This window comes from Python bivittatus, unplaced genomic scaffold, assembly GCF_059951505.1.
Source record: "Python bivittatus isolate LINGU-HERP-01145 unplaced genomic scaffold, Pbiv_v1 ctg000170_np1212, whole genome shotgun sequence".
NCBI lineage: Eukaryota > Metazoa > Chordata > Lepidosauria > Squamata > Pythonidae > Python > Python bivittatus.
Genome location: NW_028277039.1, coordinates 1,162,477 through 1,176,156, shown reverse-complemented (window position 1 = coordinate 1,176,156; position 13,680 = coordinate 1,162,477). Strand labels below are relative to the sequence as shown.

The window sequence follows — 13,680 nt, the reverse complement described above, 5'->3', positions numbered from 1 at the left end:
GGTGCAGGCAGCCATTCAGACCTTGTTCTCCTCAGCGCAGGGTGAGGTCTGCTCCTGTGTTTCTTTTTTCCCGATTTTCCTTTTCCCATAGTTGATTTTTCTGGCAGTGGGGTTTGTGTTGGTGGAATTAGAAAATATATATCCAAGAGAGATGGTGTTGAGCAACTAATGCTTGATATCTAGATCATGGCCTGTGCTCTCCCACTGGTGTTCAACGTGTCCACCATACTCTTAAGGGTCTGTTTGAAAACACTGGGGGAGGGGGGTGTCATCTGGCACTTGGAATGAGGATACCCAGTTCTGATGCTCCTTGCCATCAAATTACAAAGAAGCAATTGATACCCTTGAATGTTGCCCAAGTTCAATAGGAAGTGAGTGAGAGAGAATAAGTTAAAATGAAATTCTGGTCAAGATGGAGGTGCTGTTGATTAAAAAAACAAAAAACTAGATCTGAGGTTTGAGGTTTAGACTGTTTGGGATGGGGTTCAGCTCCCTATTAATAAGGGAGTGCTCCTTAACATTTAGCTGTGGTGAGGAACATCTTGGTACAGTTACATCCAGTATGCCAGCTGCATCATTTCTTGAAGCAGTCAGATTTGATGACAGTTATTCTTGACTGTTGAAACAGGGAGTTACCCTGGAAACTATCCCAAAGTTGTAGTTGGTACAAAATGTAGCAGCTAGGCTTCTAACTGGATCACTCAGAGCCCAGGGATCATGAGAAAGATCTGTACTGGCTGCTAGTGGTTTGCCAGACATAATTTAACATTAAAGGTATTAATTACTAAAGCCACTAAAAAGCCTACCCTATATACTCCTGGATAAGCCCATCCGTGGATAAGCCAACCCTTGAATCTTTAACCAAAATACTATGAAAAATGTGCCATGTGCAGATAAACTGATCCTTGAAACTTTCATATGTTTTAATTTTCAGAATTGGCTTATCCACTGGTGGTGCATTTTTCATGATATTTTGGTTAAAACGTCAAGGGACAGCTTATCCACGGATGGGCTTATCCAGGAGTATATATGGGTACTTTAAAAAAAGTATTGTGTATATTCTCATGGATAAGCCAAACCCAACTTTTGGGGTGTGTTTTGGGACCTAAAATTCTCAGCTTATCCATGAGTATATATATGGTAAATCTTGACTATCTGAGGGAAAAGCTGCTCCCATTATGAACCTGCCAGTTATTAAAGATCAGCAGCAAAGGCCCTGTTGAAGATGCTCCCATTGTCTGAGGCTCATTTTTCAGGCATCCAGGAGAGGATGACTCCTACAAGGCTCCCAGGGATGGAGAGCTCTCTTGTATTTCTGGTTCTGGCCTTTGAGAATAAGTCCACTCTCTCTTCTTTGTGACAATCCCTCAGATATTTGAAGACTGCTATAATATTTTCCTTCAGTTATCTCTTCTGTAAGCTAAACATACCCAGATCTTTTTTTATAATATTTTTATTGAGGTTTTACATATATAAAAACTAGTACAAAACTAAAAAGATATACAAACAAAAAAGAAAAAAATATCAAGAGAAAGAGAAAGAAAAAAGAGAGACATATAAAAAGTGACTTCCCCCTCCCTCCAAACAAACATAAACATTTGCAGTAACATAACACCTTCTCTAATATTACAGAAAAAGAACCTCTTCTTCCCATTTCTCATCCCTAAACAATAGCCAATTTATAAAAAATATTTATCAATTAATCTTGTTCAGCAAAGAGTAGCAGTAATAGTAAACTACTATTAGAACTATTTATTAGAAAAATAAATCTATCTTGCATTTTAACTTATATCTTTTTCTGGTAAGTAAAAGATAAAAAATCTGTCCCCATAGGCATAAGGAATACCAATCATAATATGTATATTTTAAACTAAGTCAGATACATGATTTTTGTATCTGTAAATCAACATCTTACAATCTTGGTCAGAAAAAAAAATTCCAATAATAACAACCCAAAATTAGAACTTATACAATTTAACCCAATTGATGTCCACGTTGAACTCCTTTGTCTTCTTTTTTAGGAGGCTCAATCTTCAATCGGTTCTTCAAATAAGGTCCCAGATAATGATCTCTTTGTAAGGTTTGCCCAGTTCGACAGAGAAACTCTCGTGACACGTGTGGTTCACAAAGAAGGTTTACTCATGCGTAACGTAGTAGTCACAAGCAAAGCCAGGACTGGCTTGGTACAATTGCATTACTTGTTATATTCCCCCCTTCCCGCGCTTTTTTCCCGCCCCGCGATCACGTTGCAGCTGCGGATTATGGGCCCCCAATAATCCCCCTTGATTGTTCATGATGGCAGGATCGGTCAGGGTCTATTGTCCTTGATTGCCAGTCCCCCTCCGGCTGGGTTGGTTCCTCCCCGTTACGTGCAAGCCCGCGGGTTCTGTGCTGCGTTGCGATCTTGTTTCGCTGCCTGCGGCCCCGTTCATTGCTGGATCGCGCCGTTATCAGTTTATAGTTAAAAGCTTCTGCTGCGGTTTTCCGGTTTGGCTGGGCGCAGGTGGCCCGTTGATTAGCGGCGCTTTCAGTTCCTCTTTTCCCCGCTAGCTACTGCCGGTGGATTCCGCGTGGTCTGGCTGCGAGCTTCCCTGAAGCCCCGTGCTTCCCTGAAGCCCCGTGCTGACCGAACCTGACATACCGCCCCCCTGAAGACAATTCCCCCCCCCGGCTCTATTTCGGCTTCCCGGGGTATTTCTTGTAAAAGTCCCGCACTAGGTCCGGTGCCCTTATGTGGGTTTTACTCACCCATTCGCTGTGGGACTTGGGAAAATGTTTCCATTGCACTAGGAGCTGGGTCTGCCCCTTGTGCCTCCGGGCGTCCAGTATCTGGTTGATCTCGAAATGCTGCTCCCCCCCGACCATGATGGGTGGTGGCACTCCCTCTGTCTTGTGCCAGGCGTTCCCCGGCTGGTGCAGCTTTAGCAGGCTGCAATGAAACACCGGGTGGATCTTTCCGAGGCTTTTCGGGAGCGTCAGCCTGACGGTTACTGGATTGATGACCTCTGCAATGGGGAACGGCCCCACAAACCTCGGGCTGAGTTTTTTCGATGCCTGGTGCGTTTTTAGGTTTTTGGTTGACAGATACACCGAGTCCCCCACTTTCCACTGCTCCTCGGGGAGCCTCTTGCGGTCCGCGTGTTTCTTGTAGTCAGCTTTGGCTCTTTGCAATGCCGCGTGCGCCGCTCGCCGGGTCGCGTCGATTTGGGCGAACCAGGCGTCCAGGGAGTTGATCTGGGATTCCGGCTGAGGCAACTCCGGCATGGGGACGAAGTCTCTCCCGGTGGCTACTTTGAACGGAGAGAACCCGGTACTCTTGTGGACGGCGTTGTTGTATGCCACTTCCGCGAATGGTAGTAGCTCTGCCCAATCGTCCTGTTGGTGCCCCACGTAGCAGCGCAGGTACTGTTCGAGCCCCCCGTTCAGGCGTTCCGTGGCTCCGTCCGTCTGCGGATGCGCCGCGGAAGAAAGGGCTTGCTTCGTCCCCACCCGCTTCAGGAACTCCCTCCAGAACCGCGCGATGAAGTTGCTGCCCCGATCGCTGACGACCCGTCGGGGCGCGCCGTGGAGCCGGTAAACATGTTGCACGAACAGTCTCGCCAACCCCTCTGCCGTGGGGACTCGCCGGCACGCTACAAAGTGCGCTTGTTTAGAGAATAAGTCCGTAACCACCCAAATGGCGGTCTTCCCCTTACTCTCCGGGAGCTCTACTATGAAGTCCATGGCGACCTCTTGCCATGGGCCGTCGGGTTCCGCTACCGACTGGAGTAGCCCTCTAGGTTTGCCTTTGGCCCCTTTCGCCGTCGCGCACACCGGGCAACCCCCCGAGTACGCATCCACGTCCTTACGGAGCGTGGGCCACCAAAATTGCCGCCGGATTAAGTGGAGCGTCTTTACGAAGCCGTAATGCCCCGCGCTCCGGCTGTCGTGGGCTCTTTCCATGACCTCCCGTCGGCAACCCTCGGGCACATACAGTTTTCCTTCGTGCCACCACAATCCCTCTTGGCTGGTTAGCGCCTCTCGGTTCTGCTTGAGCCAAGCGTCCCGCTCCGCCGCCTCCGCGAACCCTTGCCTTACTTCAGGCGCCGCGTCCCGTCGCTCCCCCTTGGTCTGGCTTCGGGTCACCGCCTTTGCAGCCAGTCTGCTGGCAGGGATGATGGAGTCCACGATCTCCTCCCGTAGGCTGGCGTGCTGGGGCATGCGAGACAGTCCATCTGCTAGGAAGTTGCGCTTCCCGGGGATGTGTTTTAGTGTGAACCTGAACCTCCCGAAGTACTGGGACCACCACGCCTGTTTGGGGGATAGCTTACGCGGGGTCTTCAGGGCCTCAAGGTTCTTATGGTCCGTCCACACCTCGAACGGTTCAGCTGCCCCCTCCAGTAGATGCCTCCACGTGGCCAGTGCCCACTTGACTGCGTACACCTCTTTCTCCCACACCATCCACCTTCTCTCCGTCTCGGTGAATTTGCGGGAGGCGTAGGCGCATGGGTGGATGGCCCCCTCCGGGCTGGGCTGGAGCAGGACTGCCCCCGTTGCCACGTCTGACGCATCTACTTGGATTATAAACCGCCGATCTGGGTCGGGATGGCGCAGGATCGGCTCCGCTGTGAACCGCCGTTTTAGCTCCTCAAACGCCCCCTGGCATTCTGCAGTCCACGCAAGTGCCATGCTGGGCTTGGGGGGTTTCCCAGTGCCCTTGGTCTTCAGCAGGTCGGTTAGGGGAAGGGCGATTTGGGCGAAGTTCGGGATAAACTGTCTATAGAAGTTCGCAAACCCTAGGAAGCTTTGGAGTTGCCTCCGGGTTCGCGGCGCTTCCCAGCCCAGGACATCCTTCACTTTCGCCGGGTCCATCTCAATTCCCCGGCTGGATATTCGGTAGCCGAGGTAGTCTAGTTGCTCTCGATGGAACTCGCATTTCGATAGCTTCGCGTACAGCTGTGCCTTCAGCAGTCTCTGGAGCACCGTGCGCACTAGGCTCACGTGCTCCGCCAGGGTTTCGGTGTAGATGAGGATGTCGTCCAGGTAGACCAGGACGCCCCGATCGAGTAGGTCGTGCAGCACCTCATTTATTAGCTGCATAAATACCCCCGGGGCCCCTTTTAATCCGAACGGCATCATGGAAAACTGGTAGCTTCCGAGCGGCGTGTTGAACGCCGTCTTCCACTCATCTTTTGCGCGGATCCTGACTCTGAAGTAAGCTTCGCGCAAGTCCAGTTTTGTGAACACCCTCCCCTTAGACAGATGCGACATCAAGTCCTTCATCAGGGGGAGGGGGTATTTGTACTCCGTGCTGATTGCGTTCAGCCCCCGGTAGTCCACGCACATTCGAAGCGAGCCATCCTTCTTCTCCCGGAATAGTACCGGGGCCGCTAATGGCGACTTCGCAGGTTGGATGAATCCCCGCGCCAGGTTCTTGTCTATGAACTCCCGCAGAGCCCCCATTTCTCTCCTTGACAGGGAGTACATTTTCGGCTTAGGCAGGGTCACCCCTGGCTCTAACTCGATGGCGCAATCACTGGGCCGGTGTGGTGGGAGCTGGTCGGACTCCTTCTCCCCGAACGCTGCCGCCAGGTCTCGATACTGCCTCGGGATTCCGCCGCCCGTCGTGGGTTCCCCGGGCCCGGCCTCTCTCTTTGCGGTTGTCTCGCCAGTCGCTGCTGCCTCCCCACGCCTCGGGATCGTTGCGGGTCTCCGGGGTCCCGGCGCTGCTGCTGCTGCTGCCAGCCGGGTCTCAGGCTCCGTCTGCTCTCGCCCCGTCTCCCGGTGTCCCGGACCCTCCACTTGCCTGTCTGTGGTTGCGGCCGCACCCGTCTCCACGGCTCGGTCCCCTCGGCTCCCGCACTTCGCCGGCCTGTCGACCCCGAACCGCACTGCCTCCGCCGTCCAGTCGACCCGTGGGTTCCGTCGTCGCAGCCACGCCAAGCCGAGTACCACCGCGTAGTCGGCCACCGGGACCACCACAAATCTCAGTTCTTCCCGGTGACTCCCGATTGTCATCTGGACCGGCTCGGTGTAATACTGAGCTGGCCCCCCCACTGCCAGCGTGCCGTCTAGCTGGCTGAATGCAATGGGCTCCCGGAGGCGCCTCAGCTGTAGTCCGAGCCCCGAGACCACAGCTGGGTGCATCAAGCAGTGGGTGCAGCCTGAATCCAGTAGCGCCCGCAGCTGTGCCTCCCCTCCGGATCTCACCCCCCGGATGTGTATTCTCACCCGGAACGGAGGGCAGTCCTCATCTCCTATTGGGTCCGCGCGCCTCGACTCCTCTGCTCGCACTGGGACGCCGTTCAGTGCGAGCGCGCCTCTTTTCCCGCTGGCTCCGAGTCCTCTCCGGAGGACGCCGTCTCCGGGGTCGACCACCCCCCGCGTCCTTTCTCGGTCACCGCCGCCACTGCCCCCTTCCGCGGTCGGTCGCCGGCCCTTTTCCCGGTCGCATGCGGGGGCTTGACTTCAGGCCGTGGTGGGGCTCCTTCCCGCTCCGTCGGGCACTGCGCCGCTCGGTGGCCTCTGCCTCCGCACCGGAAGCACAGGTTCGGGGCTCTGGTCGCCTCTCGCACCCCGGTGGACTGCCGCCAACTGCTCCGCTTTTCCTCGGGGGTTCTCTCCCTCGGCTGGTCCCTCGTCTAGTCCCGTCGCCTCGCGCTCTGTTGGATCTGCCGCCATGCCGATTCCGCCGTTCCGGCCAGCCAGATCCAATCTTTCACTGTGGACGGGTCGTCCCGCCCCAGTGCCCGCTCCAGGATCTCTGGATTGAGCCCCCTCTTAAAATACTTCACCCTCAGGGACTCCGGCCAGTCCGTGAGCTTCTCTGCCAATCTCCGGAACTCCAGGGCGTACTCTGATACCGACTTGCCCCGCTGTCTGAACTGCAGGATGTCGTCCTCCGCCCGCTTGGCGCTCAATGTGTCCTCGAATCTGTCCCGGAGCGCCTGCATGAAGTCCGGGAAACTCCGTAGTTCCGCCGCGTTGGCATCGTATAGTCCGATCACCCAGCTAGCTGCTTGACCATCTAGCAGCTCGGCCACATAGGATACTCTATCCTCGTCCCTAGCGAATAGGTGACCACCCCTCTGCATGAACCCCCTAACGTGCGTCAAAAAATGCGGCAGCTGTTCAGGGTCCCCTGAGAACTTCCCAGTGATACCTCGAAGTCTCAGGGCGTCTGCCGCCCGTCGGTCCACCGACCGGGGCGTCGTGGGCGGTGCCGGCTGAGGTGCCGGACCGCCACCTCTGTTGCTCGCCCCCTCGCTCACCGCAGGTGGTCCCACTCTCTGTAGCAGGGTCTGGAGCATCGCCTCCATGGCGTCTAGGCGCCGCTCGACTCTCTCCTCTAGTCGGGCGAACTTCTCGTCCCACTCGCGGTTCCCGGACCCTGAACCTCGGGTCATCGTGACGCCTGAACCGTCTGGCCCTTGGTTCACGCCCATCGACCACCGCTCGGCTGGAGGGCGCCCGGTCCTGGCTGCTGTCCCGTCGCTCCCGGGTGGCTCCGACCGTCCCTCCTCGAGCCTGGGTTCCTCGTGCTCCAGCTGACCCACGGATTCCTCGTCGCTGGTCATGCCTGTATTGGAAAAGGAAACGCTCCTCGGTGGTACCGGGTAGCGCTAACGGTGAGTCCTGGCTTTATGTAAGGTTTGCCCCGTTCGACAGAGAAACTCTCGTGACACGTGTGGTTCACAAAGAAGGTTTACTCATGCGTAACGTAGTAGTCACAAGCAAAGCCAGGACTGGCTTGGTACAATTGCATCACTTGTTATATTCCCCCCTTCCCGCGCTTTTTCCCCGCCCCGCGATCACGTTGCAGCTGCGGATTATGGGCCCCCAATAATCCCCCTTGATTGTCCATGATGGCAGGATTGGTCAGGGTCCATTGTCCTTGATTGCCAGTCCCCCTCCGGCTGGGTTGGTTCCTCCCCGTTACGTGCAAGCCCGCGGGTTCTGTGCTGCGTTGCGATCTTGTTTCGCTGCCTGCGGCCCCGTTCATTGTTGGCTCGCGCCGTTATCAGTTTATAGTTAAAAGCTTCCGCTGCGGTTTTCCGGTCTGGCTGGGCGCAGGTGGCCCGTTAATTAGCGGCGCTTTCAGTTCCTCTTTTCCCCGCTAGCTACCGCCGGTGGATTCCGCGTGGTCTGGCTGCGAGCTTCCCTGCAGCCCCGTGCTGGCCGAACCTGACACTCTTATCATTTTATCATTTTCTCCCTGTCTGTTTTCAGAAACAACTCCAGAGATTTAGTATTTCCCTTCTGTGAATGCAAAGTAAAATAATTCTCAAAGTCATTCTTCTGATTTATGATCTGGATATCTCCTTTAATTATAAAAACATCAAGTAGAAAAGTTTACAACCATTACAACTTCTTTTCCCTTGTAGTCAAGCATTTTTAATTCCATTTTCATGTCCACCTCATCTTTTTGCATATCTTCCATATCTCTTTTATAGTCTGACAATTTTTTAAAGTCCATTTTAAAATCCTTATTCAAATCATCTTCAGTTTCTGGTTTTTTCCAGTGGAATCTTTTCTTCTTCTATAACCTTTGTTAGATCCAGTTTTAGGAATAAGTCCTAAACACATTGTTCCCAAACAGATTTAAATTTTTCTGTAGTAGGACAATATTCCTGCATTATGTTAACAAATGTGTTTTCCTTTAATTACTCTCTAGTTCCCTCTAGTTAACCTTCAAAGCCCAATCTTATATTTTCTTATTTTCAGAATGGAGAGTTTCCCACTGTAAAATTTCTTACAATTACTTCCAAAATCATTAGCTATATTTTTATAACGTTCCGAACAGTCCATAGAAACTATTCTTTCAAATCCATCTAGCCCCTTAACTATTCACAGTCAATATTCTTAGCTCACTTTTGCTATTTTCTAGAAGTAAAAGTTTTTCTTTTTAGCCTTCAGACTTACTTAAATCTTCTTTCTTCCAAGATAGAAGGAGATTCTCCTGATGTGCAGCAACTTGCCTTTCAAAAGGTTTTTAATTTCCAAATAAAGCACAAATAGTAATCAAAAGAGGAAGTGAAAGCACATCCAGTGTCCTTTTGAAGGCTGGGGCTCGATGTTTCCTGCGGCTCCCAGAGTGATCACTTTGCTGAGTGGTCGCAAAAATGAGATCTCTTCATCGGGAGCCTCTGTAAGGAGTACTTGTGGGTGATCCAGACCCCCTTGATCTGGCGATGATTCCAACGAGCCAGACCTTTCGTGGGCTCCTCTCAACTGCTGTGGCCGTCGGCTCTGCTGAAACGGAGCTGTCCTCAGTCTGCCGTTTCTCCCCCAGAAGTCCAACATACCCAACTCTTTTAACCGTTCCTCCCTGAACTTGGTTTCCAGGCCTCTCACCATCCTGGTAGCTGTCTTCTGAACTTGCTCCAGTTTGCCTTTTTTTAAACTGTGGTGCCCCAAACTACATATTAATATTCCAAAGGAGGTTGGAGTAGAGCAGAATCACAAACTCTTGTGATCTGGACTCTGTGCTCCCTTAATGTACTCTAAGGGTGAAATGAGGGGGATTTGAGACCTCCTTCTCCAGGGTTTCTGACCAATATTTTGATTATGAAAATGGAAAATTAGTGGAAAAGCAGATGGATAATATAACCTGCAGCAGGGTTGGAGGATACATATAAATGCTTTTGCAAGTAAGCATTTTTTCCTCCTGAAGGTCCAGGTTATACTGAAGCACTTTAGCTCTCCCTAAGCTCTGTTTACTTCTAGTTTGCTCCATAAAATCAGTTCTGAAGAAGCTAACTTCTTACTGCTCGCTAATTTCAATCCATAGACAATAGATGTGTGGCTTTGGGTAAGACTGGGAATAAATGCTAGAGAGCACCAGTGTGGCAATTAAGGTGTTAGCCCATGACTGGGAAGATCAGCAAGTCCACCTTCACCATGGAAAGTCACTGGGTGGCTTTGGACCAGTCACTTTCTTTCAGCCCAACCTATTTCACAGGATTGTTGTTGTGGGGAAAAATCTTAACAAATAAAAGAAATACAAATAAAGTCTGTTTCTTTAGCTTTATAACCTCAGCAGAAGCTAAAGTGAAAAAGGAATCTTGTTTGCCCACATTCCTCCTTTCTGAGTTTGGTCTTTCTCCCCACTATGAACTTCTCTTATCCCCTTAACTTCTGATACTTTTACTTGGTGTTCCTTTATTGCCAGGACCCTCTTCTTTGGCTTCTTTTAGGTTTCTCTTTTATTTTAAGAGATGTCAGAACATTGGGAGAGGTCTCTGCATAAAACTTGCCAAAATTGTTGGTACAGTAATGTGCCATTATACTGACTGAATGTTCCTTCCAGCTTGTTCCAAAGGTTTGCACATAAACCTAGAGAGGTTATGTGGAATGTGGGTGGGTGGGGGAGGTGCTGACAGCCTGTTGCAGCCATGCATTTGATAGAAAATTCAACTGGGATGAAGTCAGAATGCCTCCCCTTCCCCAGTAGGCCTCTTTTCTTTCTTGAGACAGTTGTCCCTTTCTCTTTCACAGTGTGAACTTCTCAATTCCTTGAAGTCCCTCCACAAACATGTTGAGAGCCAGCAGCTGCCCCAAGAATTCAATGGGTCTCTTCCCTATTGCCATCAGGACTGGCTGCGCTTCCAAATGGTGAGGCAGGAGTGAAAACATAGCCTTTGAGGAGTCCAAAATTCCAGGAAGCCCAGATTTGTTGAAATCTACAGTTCTATGAAAAAGTATTCTCTCGTTTTTGGATTTTCTGAATCTTTGCATATTTTGCCACTGAATATTATGAGAGCCAGAGCTTGTGTATATAAGATACTAATATACAAAGTGGGGAAGGTAGTGTCAAGGAAAAACCTCATTAAACACGGGAGACAGACACACCATAAAACAAGTCACTTCAAAGAGCTTTATTGAAAGTTAGTTCAGCAAGTAAGCAAAATGCAATCAACAACATACAAGGTACTTACTTAGATACACGTTGCAATGCGGACCAGCTGGAACGAGCTGTCAGGTAGACAGCTTGACCTAGTGGTCCCGTTTACTTAGATGCAATCCTTTTTATCCTTTAAAACCGCAAGCCACAATCATGACTCTCAGGATTTTCATAATGTTCCCAGGGCTAATTTCACCACACTTTCCTGTCCCTCAGTCCCTGTCACGTCTGTTCCCATCAACAAGTTTGCTTATTTAACAGTTTGCTCTGGTTTTGCAAGTATTATTTCCTGTCAGTGCCCCACAGGTCATCTCTAAGCTAGCCCTTGCTTTTATTATTAAATGTGATTAGGCAACATATATTTATATTAAAATAAGTTTTAGGCCACTAGCATTTTTTCCTCTCACAGTAGTGGTACATTAAACCACCAGGGCAGATCTGGGCCAGCCTTTGTCTCCTTTCATCAGAGGAAGTTCCCACTATGCAGATTCAAGAGGTATGGTATGCCCCCTGAAAATAAATTAATGCTTACAAAAGCATTTCTAGAACTCTAGGACTCTACCAATCCAAAATCATACACACAGATTAAAATGGAGATAATGAATGTTTTCAAAGTGGTCACTCTGTCAAAATCAATCTAATACTACAGTATGACATTGTCTAAGAAGTCACAAAGATCCTCAGAACAACCTTTAGGGATCTAAAATCTCTCTTGCCATGGATAAAGTCACTGTTCATGACCCCACCATCATAAAAACACTGGATGCAAATGGGATTCATGAGAGAGGAGCAAGGCAGAAGCCATTGCTCACCAAGAAAGTTGATGCTCATGTTTTCCAGAAAGCATCTGGATGGCCCTTCATACTTTTGGAGGAATATTCTGTGGCCAGATGAGTCAAAAGTAGAACATTTCAGAGTATGTAGAAACTAAACACTGCATTCCATAATGCAAGCCTCATACCAGGTTTCAAGCATGGAGGTGATAATTGTCATTATTAAAGGAAGCACAAACTGTTTTGTATCAGAGAATTCTTCAGGAGAACATAAGGCCAAATGTCCCTCATATGAAGCTGAAGTACATACAGCAGTATGTCGTCATACAGGTAGGTCATACAGCAAAACCTACAAGATCTACAAGAGAACAAATCCATTGATTTGGAATAAATGAATCAAAGTTCAGATTTAAAGACTATAGAAATGTGGTGGCATAACCTGAAACAAGCAGTTCATGCTAGAACCCCCTCTCCCCACCAAATATTACTGTTGGATCAGTTTTCCATGGATGGATGAGCCAGAATTCTTATGCAACAGAGCGTGTGAGAGGTTAATCTCCAGTTACAAGAACTGTTGGGTGCAAACATTGCAGCTAAAAGAAGTGCACATATCAGTTACTGAATTTAAGGTATTGTAGGAGGTAAGCCATGTTAGTTCCTGGTGGCAAAAGTTCAGGAGGAGTCTGGTAGCACCTTTTCCAACTAACAGATTTTATTAAAAGGTAGAACCTTCTGTGAGCTTCATCTGATGAAGTGCATTTAATGAAGTGAGCTATAGCTCACAAAAGCTTATGTCTCTTAATAACGTTAGTTGGAAAAGATGCTAACAGACTTCCTGAATCTACTTGTTCATACTGGCACATTGCATGTTGGATGACTAAATGAACACAAGCACCAGATGGTGGTGGTATTTGTTCAGTAAGACTGTGGAAGGAAAAACTGGGCAGATGGCAAGCCCCTGAGCATTTTTCTTTTGGAGGATTTCCATCATGGCAGGAAGTCAGCAGGGTTCCAGGGGTAGGGTGAGAGAAGAAGGAGCAGCTATTGAAGCCAGAGCTTAGCAGAGGGAAGACAAGCCATGGAAGGAAACCCCTCCTGAAAAACTCGGCCCGGAGACAGAAGGAGAACAGAAACCATGGTAAACAATCTGGGGAGTGGAGAGAGAGGAGTCCTGGAATTTAGAAGGGGGTCAGTTGAAACCTGAAGCCTCATGAGGAGGAAAGACAGTGGGGCATGGGAACCATTGGGAAAACTGGGGCTCAGAGAGTTTTCCTCACATGAAGAAGAACCTTCCTGAAGAAACAGCTAATAGCCATAACCAGCAGGTGCCAAAACAGGAAAGCTATCCTGATGCCAGTGGCAATGGAACTATAAAAAAATCCATGGCAGACTCCCTTTATACATTGGTAGGACTCACATGAAGTTCTGATAATATTCACTGCAAAGATAAGCAAATGTTCAGAAAATGTGGAAGAACTGTGTATTTTAAGAATGTTGGCTTCTGGATGATTAGGAAAAGAACAAAGATGGGAATTGTTTTCTTCACATTTTGGGCAATTAAGAGGTGTTTCTGGAGGGCCATGATGAGTTGAAAGCAGAGAGCCTCTTTATTCCAACAGAGATGGGTTAGGCCATGCTGGGGAACACTTCTGACCCTTGGTAGCTCCACTTGAAGCACAAACTTTCCTGTCCAATTAGAATGGCAAAATCTTGTTCTTTTAGAAGAAAATAGTGCCCAAGAGCCTGTCAGGTACCTTGTCTTGGGATTGGGAGTTGCAGGAGGCAGATACTGTAGATTGTTAATCAACATGGTGCTGTTGTGCTGATCTTGCAGCGTCTGGAGCACTTGCTCTATGGGTGCCAAAGGGCTTGTCTGTTCCTCAAAGAGGCCATACAAGCAGTGGAGTCCAGCAGATGGCCAGAGAAACCTGAGGTGAGTCTCTGCTTCACTTATTGTAGGCTATCAAAGATTCCCGGTGTCAAGAAGTAGAGTGCCTGCAGTGTTTGCAGTAATATGGCAAAATG

General features: G+C 49.4%; 1 protein-coding gene across 1 annotated transcript in view; it reads left to right on the top strand.

Moving 5' to 3' along the window:
* The window catches only part of PLEKHG4 (pleckstrin homology and RhoGEF domain containing G4), a 98,477-nt gene that overhangs the window by 44,785 nt on the left and 40,012 nt on the right, over positions 1-13,680 (top strand). The window contains exons 8-9 of the mRNA XM_088135467.1: positions 10,477-10,593; positions 13,490-13,588. Coding sequence (XP_087991593.1) covers positions 10,477-10,593; positions 13,490-13,588 — 216 coding nt within the window. The remainder of the gene's footprint in view (positions 1-10,476; positions 10,594-13,489; positions 13,589-13,680) is intronic.